General features: G+C 43.0%; 1 protein-coding gene across 4 annotated transcripts; it reads right to left on the reverse strand.

The window, feature by feature from the left end:
* Positions 1-1,374: 1,374 nt before the first annotated feature.
* UTS2R (urotensin 2 receptor) lies at positions 1,375-12,083 on the reverse strand. Of its 4 annotated transcripts, XM_053288613.1 has the most exons (4): positions 11,976-12,083; positions 11,629-11,743; positions 8,042-8,139; positions 1,375-3,059 (listed from the first exon to the last, which is right to left on the reverse strand). In XM_053288613.1, exon 4 carries the CDS (start codon positions 2,887-2,889, stop codon positions 1,762-1,764), a length of 1,128 nt encoding a protein of 375 aa, XP_053144588.1. In that variant the 5' UTR covers positions 2,890-3,059; positions 8,042-8,139; positions 11,629-11,743; positions 11,976-12,083; the 3' UTR covers positions 1,375-1,761. The 4 variants fall into 4 exon arrangements, with proteins under 4 accessions (XP_053144588.1, XP_053144587.1, XP_053144586.1 ...); XM_053288612.1 differs by lacking the exon at positions 8,042-8,139; XM_053288611.1 differs by lacking the exons at positions 8,042-8,139; positions 11,976-12,083 and having other exon boundaries at positions 11,629-11,787.
* Between the last annotated feature and the right edge of the window lie 813 nt (positions 12,084-12,896).

The raw sequence follows: 12,896 nt of genomic DNA on the forward strand, positions 1-12,896 counted from the left end.
TGCTACAGGCATCTATACATAAATGCAACATGGAACACTTGTGCCCTCGATGGAACCATGGAAGAAGACAAACTGATCCATTATGGAGCTGAGTGTTTAGGTGTGACTGAAATATCAATTTCCCTGTATTGTATATTAACCTGATTTTTAAACCTGGCTAAGTTCAAAGTTTGAATCTTCCAGCCCTGAAAGTCCTTTGTTCTTGAACATGTGTAGAAAAGCTTCCCACCTACTATGTGCCTCTTCGTGCATTTCTTTTCAACAAAAATTTGCACTACCCCTGTTGTCATCTACGGGTCAACATCCACAGTAGCCCTGGCTAACTGTATTAATATGATCCTCATGCAGTTGTTTTCCTACTGAGAGGTAGGCTTCAATAAATTTTCTGCAAATTAATGAGATCATTGTTAACTGGATATTTCAGAAAGATTCTACAGGTAACTTCTGTCCCCATGTAGGGCTCCCCCACCACCGATAAGAGCCACATTTTATGTGACTCAGGCTTTCCCACTGTCTATGTTGATTAGCGATGTTTACAAGGATACTTGCTGCAAACAGCTTCTGTCCAGTGAGATACAGAGGTGGTACTTATGGCATCTAAATGTTATCCCGTATAATTCTAAGTATGGTTTTCTAATGCACTATATTGCATTTATTTTTTAATATACATGAATCAATGTTTTCTACATAACTCTTACTTTCGTTTAACATTTCTTGGTTTGACATGGACTGTTCTAATTTGTGCCACTCATAACACCTTTCCAGACCATTGTATCATATTACAATTGAAATAACAGAAGAGAGATGCAGTGAGTAATACTAACTACATTAAACAAGAAAGTGCACAAAATAGCTGAACTCCTGGCTAGTTGTGGGTCCTAAGGAGCCCTTACTTGCTTGGGTATCCAGGATAGGATAGTCGCAGCTACCTTGAATTCAAGCAGTATCATGTCCAAGAATCTGAGACTAGCCACAGCGGCCAACATCCTAATAGTGCCGTGCATGTGCAACCAAAAGAAGCATGTGCGCAGTGGCTGCACTCCCAATTCTGGGAGCAATTTTTGTCAGTCATCCCTTCTCCTGGAAGCACTCTATGCCACACACAAATATGTCTCTAAGGGCAACCTTCAGACATATTTGCATGTTGCACAGAGTGCTTCTGAGTGGAGGGGAGTATGGCAAAAATTACCCACTGCACTCAGCACCCACACTTCAGAAGCAGGAGTTTGTCTGCTGCATGTGCGCTTCTTTTGGATGCATGTGCACAGCATTACTGAGGATGGCAGTCAATGAATTTAGTAAAAAGTCTATTATTTGCTACATTTACTATTTCCACAGATACTTCACCTGTTCCGAAAACTAACAATATATCAATTATCACAAACACAAATCTCAGTCCTTTATTGATTTAAATTATTCCCTTGAACAATTGTGTCCTGGTCTTACAATTCAATTTTTAAAAACAACAGCCTCAACAAATGATTGTTCAATAACTTAAGTTGTTACGTCATGCGATAGTTGGGATAATTAAAAAGGTATATCTTACATATCTTTGTGTGAGCTCACAAAAACTGTGTCCTATGAAAAAATAGCAATGGTACTCATCTTTGGGAGATGGTACTCCAAATAAGGACATGCTGATGTTTTGATGTCCCCTTTATGCTTGATGCCACTGTGCTTCTGAGATGTTGCCTTTCCAAACTATATTCTTAGCCAAGGCTACATTGACAATGGTCAATATTTGGAGATATGCTTTCTCTTTCAAGCACAGTTGCTTCCCCCTGGAATGGGAGAAAGCACAAAAGTTTCTGTGTAGTGCTGGCTGCTTGTGGACAATGATCTCCCAGAAATCCTCTGGAACCTATTCCTCCTCTGGAAGTAGCCACTGCTGCTGTTAAAGGAAAGTTGCCTTTTCCTCAAATACTCTTTGTAGTTTTTGGTCAGCAGAGTGTAGAGGAAAGGGTTGATGCAACTGTTGCTATAAGTCAGGCAGGTGGTCAGGTAGTTAATGTTCCTTGTGGCCTTCTGAGACACTGGGAAGGGTTCATAATACTGGGAGAGGAGCTGCCATATCCAGAAAGGTAAGAAGCAGGCCCAAAAAACCAGCACTATTGTGAAAATTAAATATAGTACTTTCTGGTTGGGGAGTCGCTTGGTCTGCTTCAAAACGGTTGTTTGGGACACCCAGTAAGTTCTTGCCAATCTAATATAAAGATACCCAATAACAATCCCTGGACCCACAATGCTAGTGCAAAAGAGGATGGTGATATAGATCTTGTAGGACAGTTTACTCCATGTTGGAAGGCAGATGTTCTTGTCCAGTTGTACCAGCTGGATCATGATAAGCATAGGAAGGGTAAGAAGCAGAGATACAAGCCAGATGGCAATGGCAATGGCTTTCCGATAACTCTTGGATCTTTTCACTGTGTCCAGGGGCTTCAGCACTGCCAAGTATCTCTCTGTGCTCATCACCATCAAGGTAAAGATGCTAGCATGCATTGTGAGGAAATCTAAACTGAAAAGGATCCGGCATCCGGCATCCCCAAAGTACCATTCCTGGATGAAGTATGTGCCAACGATGAAAGGGATGGTGAGAAGGTAGAGTAGGTCTGCTAAGGCAAGATTGATGATGTAAATATACATAGAGACTGAGTATCTCAGATAGTGGCACATCACTACCAAAGTATAGACATTGCCTGACACTCCAATAATGCACATAATGGAGAGGATAGTCCCGATGGTGCAAGTGGCAATGATGTCTTCCATGGAGTTGGTCGTAGACAATACATCCCAGGTAGTATTGTCAGAAATGTTGGGGTTGATTCTGAGTGGACTGCTGTTGTTTGTAACTGTGGCGATCCACATGGTTGAGGAGAATGTCTCCTCCATCCTCTTGAGTGATCTAACTTAACATTTTTTGAACAGTCCAAAGTGAGTTTGTTCCAGTTGAAGATGCCGAACACCATAAGCAGGAGATGGCAGGAAAAGATTCATTTCTCAGTTGGTGCTACTTGTGCTGAAGGCAAAGTAGCTCCCTAATCATCACACCCACCGTTATTCTAGAGAAAGGATATAGAAACAGCATTAGACAGAGTCATGGCATTGCAGAGCTGCAAAGGCCTTGAGAGTTGTGGTCTAGATTGTGTTTGCAGTCTAGGTGGTGTGTATTTCTTTGAGGTGAGTTGGTGAACTGTTAGATAGTCTGGCTTGTTGTTTGATAGGAGGCAGGACTAGAGGGGCGTTTGGTCCCTTTTAACTTCAATTCTTTGACCAGCAAATCCAACTTTCTGCAGTAAGATAGGATCTTTGCTGCCCAGCTGCTCTACAAGAATTGCTCATTCGATACCTTTCTATTGTGCCACAAGTAGACTACAGGAAAGAGTATGGGCCAATGAATCAGAGATGGCTTATCAGCAAGGAATGCATATTGCTAAAACTAACCCCAGTGCCTTTTTGTAAACAATTCATGCTGCTCAATAATAAATCAACTATGAATTAATTAGAGCCCTATTCACATGTTATGTTCATCACTTGTACAACTGTCGTTGTTGTTGTTCATTCAATTTCTATACCACCCTTCCAAAAATGGCCCAGGGTGGTTTACACAGAGAACTAATAAATAAATAAGATGGATCCCTGTCCCTAAAGGGCTCACAGTCTAAAAGAAGCATAAGATAGGCACCAGCAACAGTCACTGAAGGTACAGTCCTGGGGCTGGAGAGGGCCAGTTACTCTTCGCCTGCTAAATAAAGAGAATCACCACATTAAAAGGTGCCTCTTTGCCAAGTTAGCAGGGGTTATGAGTGTACAGTTAACAAATTATGTTGAGCACAGGTACAGCAGCACATTTGCTATCTGTACCATGCATTTGAGGGGCCTGTACCCTCACTTTTAAAGTAAACACAGGTACAGTTATTCACACAAAAGCATGTACAAGTGCACAGACAACTGTACACTCGTACAACATAATGTCTGAACAAGGATTATGTGATGAGCTAAAAGCGTATTCATATGACTGTTAGTGCCCCATGGCAGCCTCAGTTTTCAGTCAATCCATGCAGACTTCCAGACATGTCAGTATGGGACAAAGCCATCATGTGCATATTGCGACCTAGTGGCTCCTCTTTGTTCAGTGTGCTTGTGCTATGCATACTGAACTGCTGTCTGAAGTGCAAAAGGCATAGTAAAAATCAATGGCTGACATGATGCTCAGCCTACCACCTCCATAAGGATCCCCTGTGGGGCTCTTGGGGATTTCAAAGGAAGTGCCGACGCTGCCCTGAGGCAGCAACTGCGGAAGCCATATTTCTGAAGGTTTCCCCATTTGGAACAATGGAGAAATCTGCAGAAAGGTGGCTTGAGGCTTCTGCAGTTGCTGCCTCAGGGACATATATTTTGGGAGAAGAGGACACAGTCAGCTTCAGAAGGGAGGGGAGATTGATGAAAATCACAAATACTGCAGGTTAGTTGCTGCCACATGGGCACTTTCTTCAGGGGCAGCCCTTCCATGAGGCAAAGTGAGGTGATCACCTCAGTGGCAGATTCTTGGGGCACCAATAGGGCGGCAAGATGCCCCCCACTGTTGTCATGAGAGGAGCTCTTTGGGACCAATCTCTTTTTTTGGTCATTTTTTATAATGTTTTTAAATTTTGCTGTGAACTGCCTTGGGATTGTTTTAATGAAAGGTGGTATATAAATTTAACAATAAATACATAAATAAATAAATCTTGCAAGAAGCACAAAGAGAGAAGAGGAGGCTGCAGCTGGTAGACACCTCTCCTTCCTGTCCTATGTGCAGCTCCAGTGTAAATGTCCCTATGCATCCCAGCACTGCATCTCTTCCAGTGGCTGTTGCTGGTGCCACCTTGTTTTTATTTGTTTTTAGACTGTGAGGCTCTATGGGATGAGGAACCATCTTCCTAATCCATTTTCTATGAGCAGTGATTTGAGAACATTTGTTGTTGATAAGTGGAATATAAATATTCATCATCATCATGTCACCATGAGCCAGTGTAGGATAGCAGTTAGAGTGTTGGAGTAGAACTGGGAAGCAGCATTCCCTCTAACAGGGGATTAAAGATGTTGTTGACTACAACCCCCAGCATTCCCAGCTGCAATGGCATTTGGCTGGGAATTATGGGAGTTGTAGTCAACAACATAGGGATTCCCTATGCTGGGAAGACCCAGGTTCAAGTCCCCATTCAGCCATGAAGCCACTGGATAACTCTGGGCCAGTCACTTATCTCTCAGCCTAATCTACCTCACAGAGTTGTTGCAAGGATAAACATAACTATGTATAACAAAGATATAACTTTCCTTGGAGGAAAAGCAGGATATAAATATAAAAACAATAAAATAAAAACCACCACCACTACCACCACAACTCATTGAATCCACCCTCAGCACCACCACCTTCTGAATCCACCTTCTGAATCCACCCTCAGCATGTCTGTGCACATCCCTACCTTGTCTCCCTTGTGGGATTGGAAATTATTCTGAACAATGACTTACTTCATTCTTCCTCCAAGCAGTAAGTTGATTCCCTCCATTAGAGCAGGGTTTGTGAACAGGAGTGGTAAAACTGGCTGTCAGACTGCGCAAGAGTACAAATGCAAAATTTGTGCTACACAAAAGTAAGCCCATTGGAAATAATGGCAAATTTATGCAAACTTACGCAAATTGTGCAAATGCAACATTATTTCTTGTGCAGTGTGTCAGCCACTGTTCCTACTCAGCCTCTGTTGAGGCGAGTGTTAGGGGTGTGTGCAGGGAACAGATTCCAGCAGTTCAGTTCGAGCTCAAGCTGAACTTGAACTGGCCCACTGGCCTGCCAGCCAGTTTGAGTAGAACTGGCCCCTGGTTTGGTCTGAGTGTTGAACTGGGCCGAACTGCTTCGGAACCAGTTTGGCGGTTTGAGGGGGCATGCTTGCACAAGCAAAGGGGGAAATCCTGCCTACCTTTTTAAAAACAAACAAACCAACTAATGGGGTGGCAAGAGGGCACCTGCAATTGGAAGTGGCAGCATAGTGCAGTGGCAGTGGGGTTCCTCTGTATCCTCAGGTCCGGGCCTGGTGCTCCAGCATGGTACTCCAGTGGTCCAGTACAGAAGTCATACGAATGGCCTCCATGCATGCATGAATGCTGTAAGGGGGCAGGGCTGGAGCACTGGACATAGTTAAGAGAATCCGGAGGACCTACGGCACCACTGCTGCCGCTGCCATCATGTTGTGCTGCCACCTCCAACTACAGGTGCCCTCTCGCTGTCTCTTTTAGTGTGGCAGGGTTCCCCGCTTGCTTCTAAAGGGGAATCATCATCGGATTGCCGGTGAGAGGAATCCTCACCAGATTCCTCCCCTCAAACCACCAAACCAGTTAGAACCGGGGCCAGTTTGCACCAAACTCACTGGCACCCCTTCTTGGGGGGTCTGGTTTGGTTCGAGTCCAAACCAGGCCACTTCGATTCAAACCAGGTTTGAATAGAACTGGTTCTGCACACCCCTAGTGAGCCTCATCTCCCACCCTGCTCACAAGCTCTGTTCTACCGGAGAGTGTCAGCCCTGAAACAAGAGCCATGTGTGCACTTCAAAACCTGCAGTAGCATTTCCTTCAGAGTCTATCCTGGAATAGATTTCAAAAAATAGGGTCTGCCCCTGGTAAATAGGGACAGTTGGCATCTATGCATAAAATGGTTCTGTGCATAAGGGGTATTGACTCTCTACAGTTCGACTTCTAAGTGTCTCAAAAGTTCCATCATCACTGAACAGTGCTGTCAAACCTCATTCTTCAATTACTGGTGACCCAGTAATTGAAGTGGATTGCATGCCTTTCTGGAATCCATAACTGTATATGGGTGCAGTCAGGGGCGTATCTAGGGTAGGGCAGGCAGGGCACGTGACCCGGGCACCACTTGAAGGGGGGCGCCACTTTGTAAAATTAAATTTTTTTTAAAAAAAATGGCCACCGAAAACAAAATGGCCACTGTGCATGCTCAAATGGCCTCTGTGAGGCCCTAGGCCATGCCAGGTCTCAAAGAAGCCATTTGAGCTTGCATGGCAGCCATTTTGTTTCCAGCAGCCATCTATCTATCTATCTATATAAAATGGCCACCGCACATGCTCAAATGGTCCCTGTAAAGCCCTAGAGGCCAGCGAGGGGAGGGGGAACCTTTGCAGACCCACCCCACAGCCTTTAGGAAGCCCCCGAAGGGGCTATAGGTATTTTTTTAAATTTAATATAATATAAGTCACTGTACACATATTCAGTTTGGCACTATGTACAGAGAATCAGGGCTTGTGAATAATGAGCTGAAGCTTATGAGCTAGGATTGTATTCATTTGCTCTTACTTTGCTTCTTGTGAAAAGTGAGTTAAATGTGATGTCTTAATAATATGGCTATTAATGGTGAGTTTGTCTTTGATTCAGTGTGAAATCCTTAGTATTAAGGCCCACTGGGACTTTCTTGCTCTTTCTCTCATTTTAACTGTCTTTCTGAAATATATTATAGATATATAAAATAGAATATATTCCAAGCAGTGACACAGTTCACTCTTCATATCCTTTAATTATTTTCAGAGTATCTGGGAAAAGCTAAATTCTCCATTTATTTTTAAAACTTATGTAATAGTGATGCTACGATGCATAGTAGAGAATTAGATAGGCACTTCTGTTTAGTTTTCCAAGTATACCTCCACATAGTATTTGGGTATTTCATGAGCCCCAGCATACTGAAATTTGTAGTTTCCCAGCACATTTTGGTCTGGCTACACCCACAGCTAAATAGTTTTTGAAATATTAAAAAATTAATGAGCTTGACTTGTATTTTTGTGCTGAAAGTTATCTGAAAGATGGGTGTCAGATGGTTGGACAGGGGGTGCAATTCCAGTGCTTGCCCTAGGTGCTATTTTCCCTAGATACGCCTCTGGGTGCAGTAGAAGGCCAGTTTATCCAGTAAAAACAAAATCCAGTAGCTTCACTCTTCAAGTGATATCATTCCCATGTACAGAATTATGTGAAAATATGTTGTACACAACGGCCCTCACACCTTCTCTGCAGCAAAGGTGATTTCCGTCATTTTCATAGCACTTTTTGGAGCCACTGTGATTACAGCAATCACCATGGAATAAATGTATAAGGGAAAGCCTTGTATGGAAACACAAGCATTTGTTAGTGGTGTGGTGAACTGGCCCTACATTCACATGTAGGATCAGTTCAAAAACAGTTCATATAATGTGGGTGAAATATTCAAGGACATTGTTAGATACTTAAAAGATCCGCACCCTGATCCCAAAGACCCCCCTTTTTTATAATTAACTCAATCATATCCCCCTACAAAGAATAATTACACCTGATTCCTCCTCAGAGATAAATTGGAAGAAACAAGTGCTGTATTTGGGGCTAAAGTATCTGATTTGTCCCCAACACAGCACATTTTAGGGAGAATATCAGAATGTATCCAGACATTATAGAACGGGGACTGTACTTGATTACAGCCTCCAAAAAGAGGTGGAAGTCCTGCCTGGCACATCACTCATTCTCCCCTACCGAGTGGGTCCATCACACTTACAGCCTTCATCTGAAGGGGCAAAGGGTGCTTCTGTGAGTGGGAGATTCAGGAACAGGGGCCTCCCACTCACAGAAGCCCCCACCATCATGCTTACCAACTTTGCCTCTTCAGATAAAGAATGTAAGCATGATGGATCTGCCCAGCAGGGTAGAATGATTGACATGCCGGGCAGGACTGCCTCCTTTTTTGGGAGGCTGTAGTTGAGGACAGCACCAGTTTTATAACGTCTGAATAAGGCTAGAGACAAGAAGCTATTGTTGTTGCTGGAGCAACAAAAGCAAAGGTAACCAATCATCTCCTCCATTCAAAAAAGAAGTGATTGGTGAGTTTTGGAGCCCTGAGCCATTCATTGGAGGCCCAAGCTCCAAGGGTGTTTCCCTGCTTGTATGGCCCAGTGTTTATATATTGCATTTGTTGGCTGCTTTTCCTTAAAATTAAATGCTCAAAGTAGTTTACAAAGTCTAAAATACTTGGAAATTTTCCAGTGCTCCATTCTTGTTTACTCACTTGCCCACGACTTATCTAGAGATGAAACCCCCTGAACCTAGAGATGTGCAAACCGGTTTGAATTCAAACTGGTTCATTCAAATTTGAACTACTTCAGTTCAATGGTTTGAATTTGAACCGAACCAGCCATCAGGTTCGAGCTGCAGATTCGAATTCGAACCAAACTGGGGTGGGTTTGATTCAAACCATTTTGAACTGGTTCAAACTGGTTTGAACCTCCAAAAGTGGGTGGGGTGTTAACTGGCACCCAACCAACCCCCATAGCAATCGGACACTCGTACGATTTTTATGAATTTTTGAAATAATTTTATTTTTTCTCATAGGGTATAATGGGACTCTAACCAGCCCATTATTCCCTATTATGTAGCACCCATGGGTGCCAACAATCAACAAAACCCTGAAGCAATCACAATTTTTAATGAATATTTGTAATTATTTTTCTCATAGGGTATATGAACCTATGAACCAGCTCATTATCCCCTATTGTGGAGCACCTAGGGACACAAAAGTGTGGTGAGTGGTAGGCACCCAGGGGTTCCTACCACCTACCAAACTCCAAGGCAATCGGACACTTCTCCGATTATTGGTGAATTTTTAAAGTATTTTTGAATTCCTCATAGGGAATAATGAGGATTCCAGCAAATGTATAGCTTCATGTCGGGGAAAATGGGTGGCCTAGAGCAGAGTGTGGTGGGCGGTAGTTCCAAAGGGGGGCAAGGAAGCTACCAGAATTATTTGAAAGGAATTGGGCAAAGGGCTGATTTTTAAGTGATTTTTGAAGTTTATGCGTCTTTAAGGTTTTTCTCCATAGGGAAGAATGGAGCTTTCAGCAGCCTCATAACTGCACTTGGGGGGTGATAGGGTGGCCCAGAGCGTGTGGTGGTGTAGTGCGCAGAGGGTGCCAACCACTTCCATGGGTTGCTAACCCATGGGGTACTGGGTTTTTTTGTTTTGGAGGTGTTCTGAATGTAAATTCTCTGGTAGCAAATGAGAGTGGATTCATGGTTTGTCATTGAAAATCTCATATGCAACCAGAGAATCTACACTCAGAACACCTCCAAAACAATAGGGGATAAATGGGCTGGTTCGAATCCCATTATACCCTATGAGAAAAATAATTTAAAATATTTCAAATATTCATAAAATATCGTAGGAGTGTCTGATTGCTTTGGTGTTTTGGTGGTTGTTGGCACCCATGGGTGCTACACAATAGGGAATAATGGGCTGGTTCGAGTCCCATTATACCCTATGAGAAAAAAATAAAAAGTATATTTCAAAAATTCATTAAAAAAAATCATACAAGTGTCCAATTGCTTTGGGGGTTGGGTGGTTGGTACCCATGGGTGCCAGATTCCACTCTGCCCACTTTAGGAGGTTTGAACCAGTTTGAAATGGTTTAAATTTGAATCGAACCAGGGGGGTTTGAGCAAAACCAAAACCGAACCTCCCCCTCCCAGTTCAAACCCAGTTCGAATTTGAATCAAACCGGGCAAACCAGTTTTGTGCACATCCCTACCTGAATCCTTCTAGTTCTAGTTCTTTGCTAATACTTGCAAGGCTCCAAAGATAACAGATTCTATTCAGGCTTTTGCAGAGAGGAGAAATCTCTATGCTGGCAAAAGCAGGCATCATGTCATCAGCAGCATGGCTTCAGCACAGAACCGCCTGTCACACTGCGCTTAGCACAATTCCTTACTATACAAAACAATGCAGTGAAACAGGGGCATTACATTACATCTAGATGCAGCTGCAGATTTCAATCATTTGCTCATTTTATGTGGGCAGTTGCTTCTTAGGGGGTGGCAGGTTTTTTTTATTTTGGTTTTCTTTTTCGGAGGGAGAGAGATCTGTTTGCCTCTCATAGTGCCAGCAAATGTATTACTAAAGCCAGTCCAAAACTCCCAAGAAACTGCAGTTTTCATTAAAGGACAGGTTTTGGAATCCACTTCTGTTCACTCAGTTTATCTACTTGGGTAACCTCTGGTGCAGTGCCCCAGTCGGTCATGCAACCCAATTTACTGCATATTTTCTCATGTGTAAGTCCCAAAAAGTTCAATCGGAGTTATTTCCAGATAAGCTTCATAGGAGGACTGTAGCCCTAGGCTGCAGCAAGAACTTCTCCACTTACTCACACATGATAGTCCTCTGGATATTTAAGCTTAGTATTTTCTCTGTTTCAGAAGATACTAAAGACCCAGACAGTATTTCCCCTTCCTAACACATTATCTTCCCAAGCTGTTGTGCAAAGCAAAGTAAACAGAATATATATATATATAGAGAGAGAGAGAGAGAGAGAGAGAGAGAGAGCGAGCAAGCAAAGTAAGATTGTCAGTAGCATGCCAAAAATGAGGCACACAAAGACCTACATAAGCATATACCCACAATTTAGCTTGATACTTCATATCGGTTACTGACAACACACCATAGCCTTTTCAATCCCCACATCATAGAAACTATTCTTCCTACCCTTCTGCTACGCTTTTTGCCCAGATGATCACCAAGGTGAATCATAAACACATTTCAGAGAGTGTTAAAGCAATGAAATTACAGATCCAAACCTGACTTCAATGAAATCCACGTGATGAAGTTCCTTCTTGGGAAAGAACAAGTAGAAGGCTTGGATGGAAAGTGCCGAAAGGATCTTCACTGACGTGGCACCACTGCTCAGCGCATCTGGAATAGAGAGAGAAAGACTGAGGGCTACCTAGCCCAGTAGATTTGAAATTTGTGCCCTCCCAGTCCTTGCATTTACTCATGCCTGCTGCTATTTATGCTGCTCAGTGACGTTTGGCATGATGAAGCAACTGCAGTGAGCTCGCTGGGATCCTTTTAAAAGCAGCAGCAAGGCTGGCTGTGCTAGTTTTCTACCTGCTAGCCCAAGAGATAGCAGCAAACCATGCACTACCTCAGTGCTGTTTCTCCCTGTCAGCAAGAGACAGAAAAGTCTAGTCATACGTTCCTTGAAACAGTCCATGTTTCTTCCTAAAATGCATGTGGGCTAAAAGAATCCCAGGAACTTCATGAAAACTTGGAAAGAAAAAACTGAGCAACCAGGAGCAGGCTTCAGTGTAAGAAAGGGTTAAATTTTTCTTTGGAAGCTGCTTTCATGCTTGAGGGCACTGAGATTCATTCCAAAGAGGAGCTGAGGCTTGCTTTGGGTTGGAGGATTTATTGGCAGCTGATTCTCTGGGAGGCTATCATAAGTTACTTCTTTTACACATTTCTTCTTGAAGATAATAAACAGCTGGCCTCCTCGTTTAAGGACCTGCTCATTGCTCTTTTGACTTGGGGTGGAAATAAGGAAATAAGGTTATTTGAAAAGGAAAACACTTCTGGAAATAAACGGGGACAGATAAACAGCCAGAGATTCATGGAAAGAACAAATGAGATGGATATAGTATATGAAAAGGCTGCAAATATTGGACCCGATCACTTGCTCATTTCTTTACTGCAAGGAACATTCATGACTGACAAAATAATTCTGGGGTTGTTTCAGAGAATGGAGGCAGGGTAGGAGAGAATGTGGCAGCTTTGCTTCCTGACTTCTGTTAATGATGGAGCCCATGCTGTCAAGCATCCGAGAGCTCTTGAACAGAATCAATGCAGCTTGACTGAGAAATTGGTTTATAGATTAGTACAACAAAGCCTTGAGCCATCTCTCGGTCTCATCCACGTTACTTGACCTTCATATTTTTAACACACATCTGTATAATGCACAGATGTGTACATATACAAGTCCGAGACATGGGACTAAAAATCTCAGTTTATACATCTCAGGGCCCATCCACATGTGTAACCCCCTGGGAAGCAGTTTATGCATGAGGAC

Source organism: Hemicordylus capensis, chromosome 2 (genome assembly GCF_027244095.1).
Source record: "Hemicordylus capensis ecotype Gifberg chromosome 2, rHemCap1.1.pri, whole genome shotgun sequence".
NCBI lineage: Eukaryota > Metazoa > Chordata > Lepidosauria > Squamata > Cordylidae > Hemicordylus > Hemicordylus capensis.

What these genes read in the sequence shown, in the direction of transcription:
- UTS2R (XM_053288612.1), bottom strand. Translation starts at nt 2,889, where the DNA reads ATGGAGGAGACATTCTCCTCAACCATGTGGATCGCCACAGTTACAAAC.